This window comes from Rhinolophus ferrumequinum, chromosome 3 (assembly GCF_004115265.2).
Source record: "Rhinolophus ferrumequinum isolate MPI-CBG mRhiFer1 chromosome 3, mRhiFer1_v1.p, whole genome shotgun sequence".
NCBI lineage: Eukaryota > Metazoa > Chordata > Mammalia > Chiroptera > Rhinolophidae > Rhinolophus > Rhinolophus ferrumequinum.
Window position 1 is genome coordinate 97,432,422 of NC_046286.1, and position 19,657 is coordinate 97,452,078.

A 19,657-nucleotide genomic window follows, 5' to 3' on the forward strand; every position below is an offset into this window, starting at 1 on the left:
GTGCGGTGGAAAACAGATGGGGTAGGAGGGCTGGGAGTAGAGCTGGGGCAGGTTGCAGTTGTAAATGGGGCAGCCAGTGGTTGTCTGTAAGATGGCGACATTGGAACAAGGAGGTGACGGATGGAGCCGTGTGCACATCTGGAAGCCAAGCTTTCTAGGCAGAGGGAACAATTGCTAAGTGCTCTGAGATGGAGACGTAAGTATTATTTATTGAGTTTAAGGCTCCACAAATGTCTGTCATGCCGGGAGAGGAGCAAGGGAACTGGGGATCTGGGGAGAGGAGACCCAAGAGCACGTGTGAGGCCAGAGCAGGGAGGCCTTAATAGGTCAATGCAAAATCTGGCATCTACTCTGGAGGTAACGAGGACCATCCCATGGATTTGAGCAGAAAAGTGACATGAGCTGACTGGTGTTTTAATAGCATCACTGACTACTGAGAATAGACGGTAGGAGGCCAAGGGTGGGAACAGCGGCTTTTGCAGTGATTCAGGTGAGAGGTGATGCTGGCTTTGCTCTCAGAGGAGGTAGAACCTACAAGACTTGCTCAGAGATCCGGTGAGGGTGTGAGGGGAGTGGAGAGGAGGTAGTGATGATTCCCGGTTTGGCTGAGCAACCGGAAGGCTGGAGCTGCCATCAACTACGCTGGGGAGATGGGGAGGCTGTCTGTGGGCAGCTCTGGAGGAAACCAGGAATTCACTCTGGGACACTTTGTGTTAAGCATCTATATTCAGAGAGAATATTCCACCTGCTCCCAAAATGGTTTTAAAATGGCTTCTATTGAAAACCCATCGACAGGGATCCTACAAAATTCATCAAAATTAACATAAAGGAAAAGGGAGGAGATGGGAGTGATAAATTGCCTACTTTAAAGATTTCCACTCATAGTGTAAGGCGAAAACATGTTTGTTTATGAGAAATCAATAATGTTTGAAATACAAGTGCAGCAAATCAATGGCTATCATTTCAAACCATTCAGTTATGATTTGTTGCATCTTGTAAATTTATTTCTAACCGTGCAGGGCTCAGCTCTGATTAGCAATTTATAAATTTTCCATTCCCATATAAATCTTTTTATCCTTGTTTGCTTTTTAGCCACTACTGTCTTAAACATGTTATGGAAAAACCTGACAAAGTACGAATAACCCAGTTTTGTTACTTGTCGATAGCTCTGGGAAAGCATACTTGGAAAGGGACCTATGAACCTGTTAGCCAAAATTATGTTGTGTCTTTTGCGAGGAGCCCTGACCAGCTGCCCCTAGAGGAGGAGTAGACGCTGGACCATGTGGAGCAGTTTATAGAATGCCCTTCCTCCCAAAACTCTCCATGGGCTTCCTATGGAATCTGGAATTCCCAGGGAAGCAAGCCCTCAGAAGCTTCTCAACAGAAGGACGTGCTATTCTCACCTTTTCTGCACTCACCTTTCCAACACTAATGACCTACTGCTGCACCGCCATTTGTGAATCCAATTCTGACTTGCATGTTTCAGTTGATGAATAGTCACATCCTGCTTCTGTGAAGTCTAGGCATCTTTGCATAGTAGTATTAGCATAATTTTTTGAACTGTGTCAGTTTTTTTTAAATAAAAATAATTAAGGAAAAAGGGGGCCAGGCAATGATGATAAGAAGCTTAATACCTGTGACCCCAACATGCCAGTCATCAGGCGAGCCCTAGCCCCATATGGATGGTCTTTGGTCTTCAACAGATCAATATGTGTTCACAGGGGAAGGAGAAGGAGAAGATTAAGATATGCACCAGGTTTGTTTAAAAGGTGAGGTGTAAGTAGACATTTTATACATTTTAGATCCCTGGGGGCGGAAGTCTTCACAGAACCCATAAACTCAGTTTCTGTACCGCCCTTTTAGGACTATCTTCTATAAGAAGTAGGGGTTGCCTGTGTGTTGGCCTGGAGGGATCGTGGGTTCTTCCTCGTTGGAACTCTGAAAATATTTTGTCTATATGCCTGACACTGCATTGCCTTACAGTACCGCTCTGTGTGTGTATCATAACTTACCTACTAGGTTGAAAACCCCTTGAAAAACGGACTTTGAGGAACAGAGAGATGTGTGAGACACGGCAGCTGACGTGATTCTTGGTGAATAGTAGGTGTTTCACTCAAATAACTATGGATGGGACGAAGGTTTTTAGGGAGTCTCTTAACATGAAGTGAAGGTGGTGTTCCTGAGAGTGGGTGGGTTCTGGGGCTAAGAAGAATCCTTGGAGCTTCCCAGCTTCCTTCTTTATAGCTCTGATTGCAAGGGAATTGTGCTGAAACTGGCACAGGTGTAGGGACTCTGGGGTGGCCCCTGAGTCTGTTAGCCTGAGAACCAGACGCCCCAGCTCCAGTCTGGCTGTGTGTCCTGGGAGAACACAGCTCAGTTCAGGTCCCATGTCTACGCTGCTCTGCAAGTTTCGTGGGCTGATGGGCACCCATGGCAGAGGGTTATTCTGGCGGAGAAACCAAAACCACAACTGAAAAGGAACCGTAACTTCTGTATCACCAGTGTAGGTTAATGCTGATATGAGATGTGTGTTAAGTTTAATTTGGGAGTTGTAACATTTATAAATGTCTGTAGATCTGGAGTAAGGCGGTCTGGACTCATGCTCCAGGCTTCATGCTTGACCTTGGGCAGGTTCCTCGAACTCCTGTTTCCTCCCCTCTTAAAACGAAGGGTTGGACAAAATAGTTTCTCTCTCTCTCTCTCTCTCTCTCTCTCTCTCTCTCTCTCTCTCTCTCTCTCTCTCTCTCGTGTTCAATTATTTAATATGATTAAAGCAACAATTTAAATGGCAATAGGAATGTGCATTTCTTACAAAAGTTTGTGAAGTGAAAAAAAAGTATTATTCTAAGCTTTTCATTTTGTAGCAAATCTCTTTACCTCTTTAAATAGAATCAGGTCTTGACTGCCCTAGAGAAAGAGTCTGTTAAGTCTTCGTAATAATAGCAGGCTGTCTCAAATATAAAGATCACAGAGAACCGTAAAAACGTTAATTATCCCTTACACCATCCTGATGGAGCAGAGACATGTTATTACCATTTGACTTTCACAGCTGGGTAAGTCAAGGCACAGAGACACAATAAGTCGCTAATAACTTGGACAAGGTCATGGTGAATGTCAGGGGGCGAACTGTGTCTTATTTTTCCCTCCATGTAGGAGAAAATGTCTGGGTTTTGACCACTTTTTTTTTTCCTTTTAAAGATTTCTCTATTAACATACCTAACGTAAAACCAAATAATAATGTGCCCTGTAGTAAAACAGATTGGGATGTGGCTGAATTGGTGATGGCAGATGGCCCTTGTCTTATCTGGGTTCTTCTCTGGGAGCTGGGTGGCGATCGGAACTGATGCCCTGTGATCACGTGAGGCTTTCTCAGTTCAGGGAAAGGTCAGTTATTTGGTAGTTGTTTTCCTATCTTTATTCTCGTGCCTTTTTTGGTAATTCACACAGATTTTCATTAACCTTGCAGTACCGTGACCATACAGTTTGTGTGATTTGGTTCTTTGGAACTTACTTGTGGTAGAGTTTTACTCTCATTTCTCTCCCGTAAGAACTGCACTGACATTCTTATCTTAAAAACAAAAACAAAAACAAACAAACACAAAATCCTGAGTATAATTCACATACCATTAAATTCATCTTTAAAGTGTACAATTCAGTGGTTTTTAGTGTGTTCATGAAGTTGTGCAACCAGCACCACTAATTCCAAAACGTTTTCTTCTCTTAAAAAGAAACCCTGTACTCCTCAGCAGTCACTTGTAACCCCCCCCAATCCATCACTCCCTGGCAACCACTAATCTCCTGTCTGTTCTGTGGATATGCCTAGTCTGGATGTTTCAGATCTGTAAATGGAACGATGTAATATAGTCTTTTGTGTCTGGCTTCTTTTATTTAGCATAATATGTTCTAGGTTTATCAATGTTGTAGCATGAATCAGTACTTCATTTCTCTTGATGGATGAATAATATTCTATTTTATCTCTTTCATCTCACTGAACATTAGCACTTCCTGCAAGCAGGTGTTACACAGGTTTTCTTTTTCCTGTAGCACGTCCCCTAATATAGAATCTTGTGTGCACTGTTTTAAAGGTTTCTTTTCAGGGTCTTTGAGTAGAATTCCCACAATATATCTGTAAGGGTTTTGAACTTAAATTCTACTTTTTAAACGTTCTTTAAGTGTCTGAAATACAGTGGTGTTTGTTATATGCCCCTGAATGTAATTGAGTTCAGTGTGGCATCTGCATGGTCCTCTTAGCTCTGGTGACCATCAGCTTCTGGTAGAACCGGAACCTTGGCTGAAGATCCCTTTTGCTGTTGACCTTGTGTTTTCGTCAGGGACCCTGGTAAGGTATAGGGGGAGGCCTTTTGCCTTCCTGCCGTAGGCTAAACACATGCGCCTGTCACAGCCATAGCCTGCCTAGAGAGGGAGAATATGGGTACCCCTCCATTCCCTCTCCCGTCTTCTAAGAAGGCCTTTTCCTCCACTAGGTTGCAGTGAGCATTGGAAATGGCCTGCTGCGCATTTCTACTCTGAAAACACCTGCCACACTCCTGGTCCTCTAGCTATTCTTTTGGACTCAGAGGATATTTACCGCGTTTCCCCGAAAATAAGACCTAGCCGGACAATCAGCTCTAATGTGTCTTTTGGAGCAAAAATTATTATAAGACCTGGTCCTATTTTACTATAAGACTGGGTATGGTATAATATATAATATGATATGATATGATATATGATATGATATGATATGATATATGATATAATATAATACCGGGTCTTATATTAATTTTTGCTCCAAAAGACACATTAGAGCTGATTGTCCAGCTAGGTCTTATTATTGGGAAACATGATAATCACAAGATAATTGAATCAAGCCATGGCAGCCTGCTCTTAAGAAACATTTCCTACCAGGATTTACTTCTCTCTGTTTATCACCAGAGATCTTGCACTGTCAAGAATATCAACAACGGGCTGTGACCTCAGGTTATACGGACTTGGGAAATTTATGAAATGTACGTTTTTTTCTGGCATGGTATTTATGATGTGATAGAATTTACTTCTCTGCAAGCTAAACAATGACATTCAAACTGCTGCCTTGAATTTCCTTGACACAAGAATCATAACAATAAAGAAATATAGAGTCCCAGATACCTTCAGAAAAGTTGGTTGATTTTTATCTGTATCAGAAGTACGTGGTAGTCTTCGTGAGTGGTGCAGTTTCGGATAGAACTAGCCTTTGAATGTGGTCAACTCAAAGTTACTTTTTTCTCTCACCAAATAGTCTGTCAGTTATTTCTGTTATTCCATTTAACTGGTTTTATTTTCATTCTGTTTTGCTGACCAATGAAGAGTAATATTTGCCTGGGTGACAGAGCACAGCAAATGTGATTAATGAAAGATGTCGCAAACCACTGCATTTTTAAAGTAAAAGTGGGAGAGAAGTTTAGGGGAATCTGAGTTAATTAAAAATAATCATTGCTATACAAACTTTGCACATTTAAATTGAAAAATTGGGAGAGTTTACTCTCTGTGCAAATGAGCTCAGTGTGCTCGTGGCCCGTGATAAACTTTGCGTCATGAACAGCAATGCTGGATTTTATACGTAATAGTGGGTGAACTACAAAAATTGTAATATTGTATTTACAAAATGCTGCCTACTTCCACTGGCAGCTTGGATTGAACAAGATCTTTACCTTTTATTAAAACTGCATTCACATTTTTTAAAAAGAAAAATGATAGATAAGATGAAGGAATCGAATTGGATAACTTCTAAGTTTCTTTTCAGATCTAAAATTCATTGATTCTCTGCAATCTGTTCATTTATGGGATTACTTAGTGAAAATTCTGAGAAACTGAATAGATAAATGGAATGCATTGAGTAGATTATGAACATAATACACACAAACTGTGTCATCTGAATGTAAGTAGATATGAAACTGTTAAATGTCAAAGATGTACAACTAATGTCATGCGATTATGTAGTTGAAAACTTAAATTAACCACTTATTATTTACTGTAACTCCTTTGATCTTTGTAGTTTTTTTTCTTTCAGTCTTCATAGATTTCTATAGTTTTCACTTTGTGGTGGGGGGTGTCTACGGGTTAATGATTTAATCAACTAAGACATTTCTGAGCCTGAGATGGCAGTTCCAGCTAAATATGCTACATTGTGTGTCTGCGTGCTGTCTTTCTAATTGCTCTAGTGAGCATATTTCATCTCTTTCTTCCGGAAGTGAGGGAGCTCATGTTGGCTTTGCCCTTTCCCTGGACTGTGTGCTTTTGGTGTATTTTGCATCCTCTGATGTCACTGACCCATCCAGAAGTAAGGTGGAGGTCGTGGCTATGGAGAGAGGCAGAGATGGTTCTCAGCAGAGAGGGCACTGCCCACCAATGGTATTTTGGAAGTTTAGGGGTCTGTTTTTGGTTTCCATAATGAATTGGGGGAAAGTGGTGTTTACTGGCTGGGGACATGGTTGCTGGATGTCCTACATGTTCAAGTGAGTCCCCCACGCTGCAGAGTTGTCCTACTGGACATTCATGTAGGTGAAAACCATGCATATTTGTCTGAGCCAAGAACTATCTCCATTATACAAATAAACACAAGTTATTTTTTCCCCACAGCTATAGGGTGCTTTGACCCCTGTAGGAATGTCACAATCCAGTAAATCAAAGGAAGTTTGTCCATTGTTTTGTCCAGAACTTTGCCAAGTTTTTGTCCTTTTGGAATATCATGTTACTGGTGGCAACACCTTGTATGCATTTGAATCTCCACCAAGACACACTGGCATCGATAAGGCTGTGACAAAGCTGAGACTTTGACCGTGATTCTTTGTGGTATAAGCATTAGATGAGCGTCTACTGTGGTGGTTGTGTGCCCAAACATTTCCGTATTGAAACATACTTTTTTCATTCACAAATTATTTTTCATTTATTTTTCTCCTTGTGTTGCTATTATTGCTTTTTGTGAAGTTATGTATTGGAGGTATAGATTATATTAAGAGTGAATTTTATTTCAGGATAGTAAACGTATATATTACCAAAAAGGGGGCTTTGGCTCTGATAGCGTGGAGAATCAGTGTACCACAGTGCATGCTTTGAACCATGAAAGGCATAGTTTAAAAATAATCTCCATCCTCGTTGCCTGTCCTTTCTGTCTACTTCAAATGAAACCTCAACCCACAGATGAAGCAGAGCTTTTCCTGAGCCTATGGCCACCATCATTACTTTCTCAAAAAACGTCTTATTGTACCAAATAGGGGAAAACAAATCTCTCCTTTTGGTTTCCTGTTTTGGGCCATAGTGATTGATATCATTTTGAAATTTTAACTCAATTGCTCTTTTAGTTGCTGTTTCTGAGACCCCAGGAGGCATTCTCTGACTTTTTGGTAGGGGATCTGGATCCTTCCTTTCTAGGAACCAGCTGTGTGTCTTCCAGAGGTCGGCTCCCAGCTGTAGCACAGGCAGAGTGCCTCAGGCCCTTCTTGGTGACCCAACTGCCATGTCTCCAGGGTGTGCCAGCAGCCACCTGGATGGTGTCCGGCGACCGGGAAGAACCTGATGCTTCTTGCCTTGCTACCTGATTGAGTAAGGAGGAGGCAGCAGCCAGCAAGACTGGGATGGGATGGCATCAGCGGGATGAGCCAAACATCAGAGCTGCCTGCTGAGCAGAGTGAGAGGTCCTGAGGAGTAAGTAGCAGGCAGGAGGCCTGCAGGGTCGCCACCGCCTGCCCAAGCCCGCTCCCAGGCCTTTCAGTGCCACCCATTTCCAGAGAATTCCCTTCTGCATATTCTAGTTGGCACTCGGATGGCCTGGTGCTCCTTATGCGGACCATGGGGTGTGTGCAGGGATAAATGGCCCACATTCCTGCACACTAACTAGGCGAGATGGGATTTGGATGTAAATGTAAACTTTGAATTCACACAGTAGCATGAGCTGTGTAGGCGAGGCGACCTTAACTTTAGCATTTCCTCATGTTACTAAGTTGATACTCAGGATGTTACCTGAATGCAGATTTTGCCCTTTAAATGTAGAGGATTTGTGGTTGCAAGCTGCTTGGCTGATGGTGATACTCATGGGGTCCGTACTGACGCACAGAACAGGAGACACTGCGTTTCACGGCGTCTCATACCTCAAGCCTCGCGCTTCCCCAGTTGTCTGTAAGGAACTGTGGGGCGTGCGGGAGAGCAGGGAGACAGTCACCTCCCGGGACAGCCTGCCTGGTGTGCTGTCACTCTCCAAGAAGTGGATATTGGTTCAGGGAGAAAGCGGTCTCAGCCTGGTTTCATGTGTGGGACCTGACATCCGACCTGGTACCAGGAGCCCCCATCTGACAAGAGAAGAAATAACTGAGTCAGTCCCAGTGGAGAAACCAAGCAGCTCCACTCACTCAACTGCTGAGAGAAGCTCTTGTTGGCCACCTGGGATGTCAGATGTTTCAAACTGCTGGACCTCACCCCAAATTGTTAATTTCCACAGGACTAAGATCAGAAAGACAAAAGGGTGCATTTGCTACATAGACGTAGATGTGTTGGCTTGATTTTGTGTTTGTTTTCCATTATTTACAGTCGTCTTGGCTGAAGCCGCCTCTGGAGCCCGCCTGTACTGTAGTGTGATGAGGCCAGGGTGGGCAGGAAGCGCGTGCTGTTTGTTACCTGGCAGGGATCAAGTGCCCTAACACATGTCACAGTGATACGTCCGCATGGGAGGCTCTCCCAAGGTGGGAAGCCAGTTTTGGGTTGGGAGGGAAGGATATATTTACTCATTTGAGCAGTCGGTACTCAGGATGTGGGTAGAGAACGAGTGGGGCTATACATAGGCATTTGGCACCCAGGACAGGAAGTCAGAGCAGTGCCTATTTAAAACCGTTTGGTAAATAAGCATTCGCATGTTACTGGCCTACATGCTCTTTAGGCAGTCTGCTGTTCTCCCAGAACCCACTTTGTTCTCTTTTCTTCACTAGAAGGAATGCTAAGGCACACTACTTTTCATAGGGATATGGGCCCTGGTGAAATTTGAGGCTCCGGGAACTGGTGTCCCCAGCCTTGCACACTCTCAGGCTCGGTGTCCACTGTGCTTTGCCATCTCCACATCAGCAATGGTGCATTGCTGCTAAGGTGGGAAGAAGAGTCAGTCCCCGTAGAGGTTGTTTATCCCAGATATCAGTCAGCCTCTGGGAACTTGGTGTGGTGGCTCTGACATGTCCCATCTCGGCAGGACTCAGGAACCATCCAGAGCGTCCTCCTCTCGGGTCCCCGGGGCCACCAGCATCACTAGGAGTTGGTTCCTGTGATCCATCCTGTCCAGGCTTGTGCCTCAGATAGGATCCAAGCCACACCCATGGGCTCTTGAAGTTAAGGGGCACCAAAGGTGACAGGGGGAGCCTGGCTGATGCGCACTGAAGCCTTTTATCCTGGGGTGGGCAGGGTTTTCATAGGGAGGAAGAACATCAAATATTCTATTCCCGGCTAACCATTTTACCTCTGTAAGAGGTAAATCATGGTTTGGGGGGTTTTCAGCACTTCCGTTCCAAAGTTTTGTGACTATATGGAATAGATGAATCAGAATTCCTGTGACTGCTGCTTTTGACATCACCACGTTATTTTCCCGAGCATGCATCTGGCTCCTTCAGGCTCCAGAGCTCCTTCTGCCTGAGCCATGTCTGAGACTTCAGGGGACTCGAGGCCCCCTTCATCTTTCTATCGCCACAACTTAGTACCTATCTGACATGTCGCAGGTGCTGTAGAAATCTTCACCATGAATCAGTGCGTGCTTCTGTGTCCCGTTTCCTGTACTTGATAAACTCTTTGGAAATACCGGAGCTCTTTAGTCACAAGGTACTGCAGCAACAATGCAAATTCGCTCTGTCACTGAGGTGATGTGCTTTGCATTGCAAGGCTTCTGTGACATTGCTCTTCCTCGTTGTCCTTATACTTCTCTTCTCTGTGAAGAGAGAGGTGCCCCCTCTGAGGGCCCCTCCTCCCCAGCACACTCTGCGTTGGTGATTTCAGGGTCCTCTTCATGTGTCACTCTGTGCATTCTTCCTGGGGGCACCATCTATCCCCCTGGCTTCACTGCCAGGTGTATTGTGATGACTCCAAATCCATGTGCTTACACAGACTCTTCATGGACCACCTGGCTCCTGGGCATCTTCCATCAGATGCATCTCAAACTCAGCATTGCCAGAGCTAAGCTTGTGACTGCCACCCCCATCCTTTCCTATTCCCCAGCTACTCTGTCACGTAAGGTGGAAAAATCCAGCATCTGCCTTTCTACCTCTCTTTTCTGTATTTCCTTGTATGAAAATACAGAAAAGCAAAGAGGAGGCCTGAGGCCTCTACCTCCTCAGACTCAGGCTCTCTACCTGTTCACTCTAGTCTTTTGCTCTCTATTCTGTGTTCGTTTGGGTCCTTCCACTTCATACCCTTGGTGTTGCTATGACTTGGTGACTTATTTTTCTGCCAAGGTCTTCCCCTCTATCAGTTCTTCCATCCTAGGGCACCCTTCCTTCCCTGCTCACTCTTGCTGCTTGCTACAGCCACACTCAGCACCTTCCCAGATCCTACTGGACCCTTCCTATGATTTGCCTATTCAGCTGCCTTTCAATCACTGTCCCCACTGCTCCCCTTGCCTGGTCATCTTCAGCTTTCACCTGAAATAGATATCCCTCAGTTGTACAGACCTTGCTCAAAGGGTTTACTATGTTTACTATGTAGGCCTTTAGAGTCCTAGGGAGAATTAACCTTCCTGAATATTCTCACTTACCCCTGTGTGGACTTTTCTCACATCATCTGTGACACTTCGTTGTGCTCCTGTGTCTGTCTCTCCCTCCCTCCCAATCCCAATCTCCAGACTGGAAACTCACCTTGGGAGGAGAGACTGTGTCTCATTTATCTTTGTGTACACAGCACCTAGCACAGCGCCTGGAAAATAGCCAGTGCTCAAAAAGTGCGTGTTGGAGGGAGGGAAAAAGGGAGAGAGGGAGGTGTGTGTGTTGTGTGCTTATGCTAAACCCAGGAGGAGTATGGGCTGTCTTCTTTTGTGAAGCCTGTTGGTTGGTCTCCTATAAACAAGGTGCCCACAGCAGTCTCAGGAGCAATCGTAGGTCATTTGGGTTTAGGGTCTAATCTTGCTTTCCAAACAGTCCATCTGCTGGCCTCTGTGGTATGGTGGTAGGGACCTGGGAGGAGGGAGGCCAGTATCCCCACCTGTCACTGCTCCAAATTGGCCCAGGGGTGGCTCATGCTTTTGTGAGCAGCACTGCCTAATCAGGTTAACGAACTCTACGACCAACAACAATGAAGTGTGACCCGGACTATCTGGTCCTTTTCTGGGTGGGGTTAGGGTGTTGGAAGAAGTAAAAGAAAAAAGAAATTAGAGCTTCAGAATTCTGTAGACCATTGAGATGTTTTCTTTTGGTCCTCTCTTATCTTAAAAGCAAGTGCCTGTGTAGGGATTGGTGAGGTCAGCATGGATGGTGGACCACCATTTGTATCCACGAGTTCCCTCAATCTCTTAGGGTTCCCATAGCTTCTAAAGGTCTCCTAAAGGCCATTGTCCTTGCCCTCACCATGCTGGAGAGTTCGTCACCATCTAATCGTGCCATTTAGGTCTAGATCAACTTAGTCATGTATGAGATTGATGACTTCTCGTTGCTGCTAACTGGTATCCAAAACCATCTGGTTTCACCTAGTTAAGGGTCTACCAAATACAAGAATTAGAATGAAAACCTATGCTATATTTTGATAGGGGCTTGTCTTTCCATCTTTCTTGAATTTGTTAATTTGACAACCACTGGAAAGAATTTTTGAGATAGCCTGTGTTTATAGTTGTGGGTTGGAAAACCATGTGTTCTACTTACCTTTTACATTATTTCTTAAGCTTTACTTTGGAAGTTAAGAAAGGTTTGCTGTTCCTCTTGGGACTTTCAATGTAGGATGAAATTATGGTTGATACCAGAAAAAGAAGAATTATGCTTGCAAATGAGCAAGTGGTGGGTTGTAATAAGAATCTGTGACATTGTACCATTGGTTTTCCAAGTGATTTTGCCCTCACTTAGCCAAAAATAGGGAAGTACCAACAATGGTCACTGCTACTTGGTCCAAATTAACTATTTGATCATCAGAGTTCAGTGAAGTACAGTTTGCACAGCAATGACAAGAATGACAAGGCATTTAAGTCATTATTTTGATAGGTCATTGATCACCTTTGATCAAAACAGGCAGATATTGCTTCTTCAATTAGCCAGAGCCCAGCTGTGTTTCAGAAGACCAGCTATGTGCATGTTGTAACTTCAGCGTCATTAAGGACCACTACGTACTGCCTTCTGTTGGTTTTCCTTCCCTCTCTTTCTCTATCTGAGCCTTTAACCCAGTCATTACTAGTTTCTGCATATGGCCGAACCCACATATGTTTTTGTCACTTTTCATGCAGATTTCAGCAACGTCCCGGACATCACAACTGGACTGAAAAGGAGTCAGACTGATGGCACGTTGGATCAGGTTCCCCACAGGGAGAAAATGGAGCAGACGTTCAGGGTAAGATGCTGTCCCAGTTCTCAAACAAGGACCCAGCAGGCAAGCATTAATTTCCACCTTTACCTGAGGTGGGGAAAAAGAAGATGGAGTTATCCTATCCCTAAGTCCAGCAGTTGTTACAAACGTTTTTTTCCCTAAAGAAAATATTTTCCTTATTTATTTGAAGTAAAGTACTAATGTGAGCCATTGACTCTAGCCAGACTTCCTCCATGACTTCTGGTGTGCCACCACAGAGCAGTGCCAATGTGCCATTCATACGTTAGGATGGTTTTGACAAGAAAAATCTAAGTTCAGGTGTTCTGAAAGTCATTAAATTACTATTCTTTTCATCTCCCTACTTTTTTTTTTTTCAAAAAATAAATTAATTTTGGAATATTGTCATTTGGTTCTGGTAAAATATGTAAAACATAAAATTTGCCATTTTAACGTTGTACACTGAAGTGGCGTTCAGTACCTTCACAATATTGTGCAACTGTTACCGCTATCCATTTCTAGAACTTTTTCATCATGACAAACAAACAGAAACTCTGTACCCATTAGACGAGAACTCCACATTCACTCCAGCCTCCCGGCCCCCTGGTAACTTCTGTTGTACTTTCTGTCTGATTTGCCTATTTTCGGTCCTCATGTAAGAGTAATCATACAATATTTGTCCTCTTATTTCACTTAGTATATTGTTTTCAGGGTTCATCTATGTTGTAGCATTGTGTTAGAACTTCACTCCTTTTTAGGGCTGAAGAATATTCCATTGTATGTATGTACTTATACTGCATGTGTTTATCCAGCTGTTGCTGGACATTTGGGTTGTTTCTACCATTTGGCTGTCGTGTGTAATGCGGCAGTGAACACTGGTATACAAATATCTGTTTGAATCCTTGTTTTCTGTTCTCTTGAGTATGCCTCTAGAAGTGGAATTGCTAAGTCATGTGGTAATTCTATGCTTAGCTTTTTGAGGAGCAGCCCCGTTGTTTTCCATAGCACTGCACCATTCTACATTCCCACCAGGCATGTACAAGAGTTCTAGTTCCTCCACATCCTTACCAACATTTGTTATGTTCCACTCCTTTCTTACATTTTTTTTTTTTTTTTTTTTTTTACTGGGGAAGGGAAATGGGCCTTTATTGGGGAACAGTGTGTACTTCCAGGCCTTTTTTCCAAGTCAAGCTGCTGTCCCTTCAATCTTAGCCGTGGAGGGCGCCGTTCAGCTTCAAGGTGTTGTCCTTTCAGTCTTAGTGGTGGAGGGCGCAGCTCAGCTCCAGGTCCAGCCACCATTTTTCAGTTGCAAGGGGCACAGCCCATCATCCCCCGCGGGAGTCAAACTGGCAACCTTGTGGTTGAGAGGACGCACTCCAACCAAGTAAGCCATCTGGGAGCTCAGGGGCACCTCAGCTCAAGGTGCTGTGTTCAATTTTAGTTGCAGGGGGCGCTGCCCACCATCCCTTGTGGGACTTGAGGAATTGAACTGGCAATCTTGTGGTTGAGAGCCCACTGGCCCATGTGGGAATCGAACCGGCAGCCTTCGGAGTTAGGAGCATGGAGCTCCAACCGCCTGAGCCACCGGGCTGGCCCTCCTTTCTTACATTTTTAACTGTTCTTAGCTATCCTTTCAGAATGGTCTGATGGACATCTATTTTAATGCATAGTTCAGTTTTAACTGATTTTAAAATTATAACTATTATATTTCTTGCTTTTGTCTTAAATACAAAATAATAATGGAGGAAATATAAGCTATGTCATGTATATAAATAAAACTTATAGCAAGACCACATCTCAGCTGGGATTAGACTAACACGACCGTGAGCCAGTCCCTTGGTGTGTGGCCATGTGGGTGGCCTTTGATGACTGGTGACGGCCACTGTGAGAAGGGTGCATCAGCTTAGAGCCTGCCAGCTTCCAAGGGCATTCTGGCGGACACTGGCGCTTGGCCTGTCCTCTCATCAGCCTTTCCCTTTTCTCCCTGCACTCCTCCCTGTTCACCTCCTCCAGAATTTCCCTTCTCTTTTTTCTGATTCCTCATACAAAGCAAATATTCAACTGCCTTCACTGGTCTGGTTATGCCCCCACGATGCAATTTCTTTTACTAAACTGAAATCATCAATATTTTTAGTCTTACTACTCTTTTTTATCTCTGGTGAGTAACTTACTTTTGGGAATCCAACATTGTAGCTAGTATGCATCTACTTTTTTTTTTTTTTTGAAGTAATAGATGCTAGAGCATCAAATAGATGTGTTTTGATTGCTTTGCCTTACTTTTTTTATGAAAAGCAAATACTTCTGAAACACTCAGGAAGCTAGGCTGTCTATTTAAGGTAAGTGGGCACTGCACAGTGGGCAGCTTGGGGAAATCACTTAACACCATTAAGGATAATGAGTTTCTCTCTATTATAATTGGTTTAAGTTATACATTAAAGTTCTTAAGAAGGAAGTTAAATTTTTCCCCAAATTTTATTTTAAGATATAATAAATTAAAAAGGAGAAAAGTTACCCTGTTTAGGTCATTTCCAACTCTATTATTTAACAATGCCTACTGTAACTAAACAAAGACATACAAAATGAACATTGGAGCATCAGTTACAGATTTAGAAAAGGAGTAAAAGCTTAAAATGGGGGCTCAGTTTTAATTTTCATCGTCAAAATGACTGAAATTGGGGCTGAGTTTTAATTTTCATTGTCAAAATGGATAAAGCAGAAAGTAAATAAATAACAAACATGGAAAAATATTGAAAGAGAAGATGAGCATGATAAACATTTGCTGTCCGATTCCTCTCAAGTCGAAAGTCGTCTCACTCTTTTCACACTGGAAGATACCAATCTACTTATGGATTTCAGTTCGTAAAAAAAAATCCGAATGAAATGCCTAGCACTTACTCTGTTTTGGTCCTTAGGAAAAAAGAATCAGTGACCATCACAGTAATAATTGGGATGGATATTGGTGAAAAGAAAATTTTGAATTTAGGAATTAAGAACCATTTGTTATGTATTTTTATTTTTTGGCCTCCTAGAAACATCAGGTTATATCTAAGAGCAATCTTTTTCTGTATTCCCAGTGGTGATTTGGGTGTTTTATGGTGCGTGCCCAGCGTGTACAGGGCATGGGTCTTTCGGGATCGCCCTGTCCCATGATGCCCACAGATGGTCACTCAGCAAAGAGAAGACCTACCTCTGTTTCCAGCGCTTCTCAGTCTGACCCATCGAGCCTTCTCAAGGGCCGTTAACTTCTTTTCAGATTAGCCCCTGGTTGAACCTGGGCTGTTTGGGATATTTTACTAATAATAATCTAGACTTTTGAATAAGGAATAATTTCCCTTGAAAAATCAAGTGCAGCCTGGCTTGATAAAGCACAGCTGTAACTAGGGCTTTTGACAGCCCCACAGTTTCTGCAAATGGCTCATAATTGATCGCCTTCTTTTTCTTCAAGGGTAACTATTACTGTCATCGCTCTTTCTATGCCCCTGTCAGCCTGCCGTCTGTGGGAATTTTTTTTTCTTTTTTTTTGGTATTGTTCACAATTAGCTTGCACTATTGTAACAGTTTGGAGTTGGAAAGGAATAAACCACTTCTCTTTAGGTGAGGGGGTTGAAAGAGTTCCTGGTTTGTTCTGGGGAACTTGAGATGGTTAAGCTTCCCCACAGAAATGCTGCTTGCATTCCGGTTTCAACTCCCTGAGCTGGCTCTGAAGATATGGCACTTACTGGTTCTGTCACCTCCGAGTGGGCCCTCGCCTGCTGCCGTCCCACAGCGGGCAGCCTCACGGCATGGGGGAGAAACCCAGAAGCAGGGGGTGGGCCTTCCCCAACCCCCGTGCTGCCTGGGAGGAAGAGCTTGGTGGCGCTAGGACGCCTTGGGAATGTGCTTTGGAAGAACAGGTTGGGATTTTTCTCATTGCCTGGGGATGACAGCGAGCGAGAACGTGTGTGGCTTACTCATTACCCAACAGCGACTGTAGACGGAATCATTGCTCCCAGAGGGAGCAGGTGTCTTTGAACTTTTCCTTTTGATGTTCAGCGTGTAAGTAAACGAGGGCTTTGATTCTGAGGGATGCAGACTCTGATCCCATGTAGGCATGCTTGCATGGTTTTCTTTTCTCTGTCTTGAACGTTGATTTTACTCTAAAATGCCTAAAGACTGTTAAGCAGCTGAGAAGATGTGCCTTTCTTTCCAGAAGGGATCCTGACATTGATCTCTCAGCACTCTTTCCAGCTAAGGGTAAGAGAATTTCTGTTGGATACTAGTTATTCTGTGGCATTGTCAACTTTTCCTTTCTCATTCCACGGGTGCTTAAGTCTTTAAATTGACCTCTGAAACAATTTTGTCATTTTGAAACATGAAGCTATCAGAAAGTCCTAGGGAAATTTCCAATGTTGACTCTAAAATACCTTTGAAAAGTGAGAGGAATAATTGGAAGACCATAAATAATTTTATGCTTCGCAAATTTCCTTGGAGCACAGCATCTACTTGTATTGGGCTTAATGCTGTAAAAAAAAAAAAAAAAAATCACAAAAGTGAAACTGTTTCCTACAAGGTAAGCAGGGTTTTTACTTTAGTGATACCTATTTAATATTTTTCCGCTTTTTAGAAGAATTTTATGTAATCACCTAGTGTAGCTTTGGCCGTGATTATTTTTACAGTTTGTAGGCGTTGTGTTGATAGAACAGGGAACACTGAGAATCTGGAGATATATAGCACAGCAACTGTGTGTTGTGCTCTTTGTAATTTAACCATGTTTAAGATATATTTTGTCCTGTTTATTCTTTCAAGGTAGAATAAAGGGATATGCACTAATGGTTAGGTTTTAGTACAAAGCATGAACATAACTTGCATTTAATATTTAATGCCTCTCACCCACTCAGCTTAACCTTTTGAGTTTTTCACATGAATTGCTTTTTAAGAGCTCACATAGCTGAGAAGCTAAAGGAAAAGAAAAAGACTTATTGGGCTATATGATTTATTTTCCAGCATTCTCAAAGTAAACATCTTTCTTACCTTTCTTTGAGTCTCCTGCATTATGTCAAGGTCTCTTTGGTGGTGAGATGTTTTTGTTAAAAACTCAAACTAAGATATAATTTAATTATAAGTAGAAGCCTTTCTACGTGGCTGCTGTTCAATAGATTAATATAATCATCATCTTTTTTTCCAAACTAATACCTATTCCTCAGTGCATGCTATCTGACAGAATTCCTATATGAATGAACCATGAGAGTGCCCTCAAAGCAAACCCATTGTTTTTGAAAAATGACTTGGGATCTAACGTTCTCCAGTAGTGAGAAAGTCATCTGTCACGATGACTTAATTCCAGGTAGTTTTTTGGTAGGCATTGATATAATGGAAAGAACACTTGACCTGATAGTTGGAAATGGTTGGCAACTTGAATCTGTATCCTGGTCCACCCGCCTTTCACACTATGTGGCCTGGGGACGAGGTACCCAACCTTTCTAAGCCTCTGTGTCCTCATCTGTAAGTAACATAATGATACCACCAACGCCATGCTGTTCAGCAGATCAGGTACAACTAGAAACACAAATATGAGAGATTATTAGGATAAAAGTTTCCCTTTCCTGATCTCTCTCTCTCTCTCTCTCTCTCTCTCTCTCTCTCTCTCTCTCTCTCTCACACACACACACACACACACACACACACACACACGTTTTTGAATGCTTTCCCTTCTATTCACCTAGTGCATGCCTTAACCATCTCAGCTGCCTACCTGTCTTCTTGAGGTTATGTCAGTGGTCAGACCATGCCAAGATGTCCCATGAGACGAAAACAGATTGGAACCCAAGGACTTTGAAAATTGAGTCTTCTTAGCTCCTTGTCATCTGTATGAAGACAAAGCCTGCCCACTTTTTAGCTTATTTTTCTTGTGGTGTGTTGTGAATTGATGACCTTGTGTAAAGGGTTGCTTCCAATGACTAAACAAAAATAGTACATGTTAGATCTGCTCATCTTTAGCAGGAGTGGGCTGTGAATACTGAGATGCTTAGGGAAGCCTGAGAGACTTTCCCAGGTCTTGCAGACTTTTCACTTTTTGGAAGAAAGACGTCATGTCAGGGCATAGAGAGGTGCCAAGGACACAGGCTGAATCAAAGCTGAGCTGAGTTTTCTACCAGCTCTCAAATGCATGTTCTTCTTTCCTAACACCACACTTCCCTTTGGAGGGACTTGGTGGCAAGTCTGTGGATGAAGCAACTGTGCTTAGTTTCATTGGCGTTTGAAAGGCCATTTGATCCCTTTGTGGTTAGTTGGATTTTTTTTTTTTTTTAATTTTCCATTTTCTTAGCTTCTGGTTTCTTGTTTCTGCACTTCATGGTCTGTCCTTGATCCTTAGGGCGGATGTGTTGGGAGATACCATCTCTTTGCTGGGTGTTGCAGGAAGGGACGTGGCTGCAGCAGGGAGCCCCGAGAGCCCCATCTTCCTTGTAAAGGATCACATACACACACTATTCAGCAGGTTAGAGATGTCACCACAGTGCCAAATGAGACAGAGAGAGAGAAAACCAATTCCCAGTGCGGGCTGTGGGGAGGCCCAACCGTGAGTGGGAACAGTGAGCTGGAAGTGAGGGGTGGCACTGGGAACTCGGAGGTGAGCACACTGAGTAGTTTGGGAAGGGAGAGAGCTTGTCCTATGGAAGGATGACGAACCATGGAGTTGACGAGCAAGCAGGGAAGGCATCTCGCTGGTGGTGACCTCTCCCCACTTCCTCTCACAGCTGCCCTCTGTGCACGTGGCTGCAGGACAGTGTCCCAGGGCTGTAGGTTAGGCCAAGTGTGTCACTGGGCAGAAGAAGCAAACTGAAAAGTGGCTGGGGGGCTGTGGCCATTGGTGGAGTTGTGGGCTGACTGAGGCCCAGACACGCAGAAACTGCCAGCAGCAGGCTGTTGCCTGATGAGTGCCCAGCTATCTGTGCCTTTTCCAGGGTGGCTTTTAAAGCTCAGAGTCTGGGAATGCTGCTTGACTGAGACTTGGCTGGGGTGTGGGAACTATAGGAGGCTGTGAGTGTGTCGCAGATGTGGCACAAGGCTTGTGTGTTCTGTACTAGTACAGAATACACATCTGTTTAGGCAGCAGAGGCCAGCAGCAACAGATCTGGTCTGGAAAGCAAGCTGCACGCTCTTAGCTGTGAGAAGCCTG

General features: G+C 43.6%; 1 protein-coding gene across 6 annotated transcripts in view; it reads left to right on the top strand.

Moving 5' to 3' along the window:
- TIAM2 (TIAM Rac1 associated GEF 2) overlaps positions 1-19,657 on the top strand; it is a 250,965-nt gene that overhangs the window by 194,339 nt on the left and 36,969 nt on the right. For 4 of the 6 annotated variants that reach the window (XM_033096123.1, XM_033096065.1, XM_033096055.1 and 1 more), the window contains one exon: positions 12,425-12,528. In XM_033096123.1, coding sequence (XP_032952014.1) covers positions 12,425-12,528 — 104 coding nt within the window. Of the gene's footprint in view, positions 1-12,424; positions 12,529-16,409; positions 16,537-16,633; positions 16,735-19,657 lie in introns of those variants that run through there. The other 2 variants (XM_033096104.1, XM_033096113.1) reach the window with 2 other exon arrangements.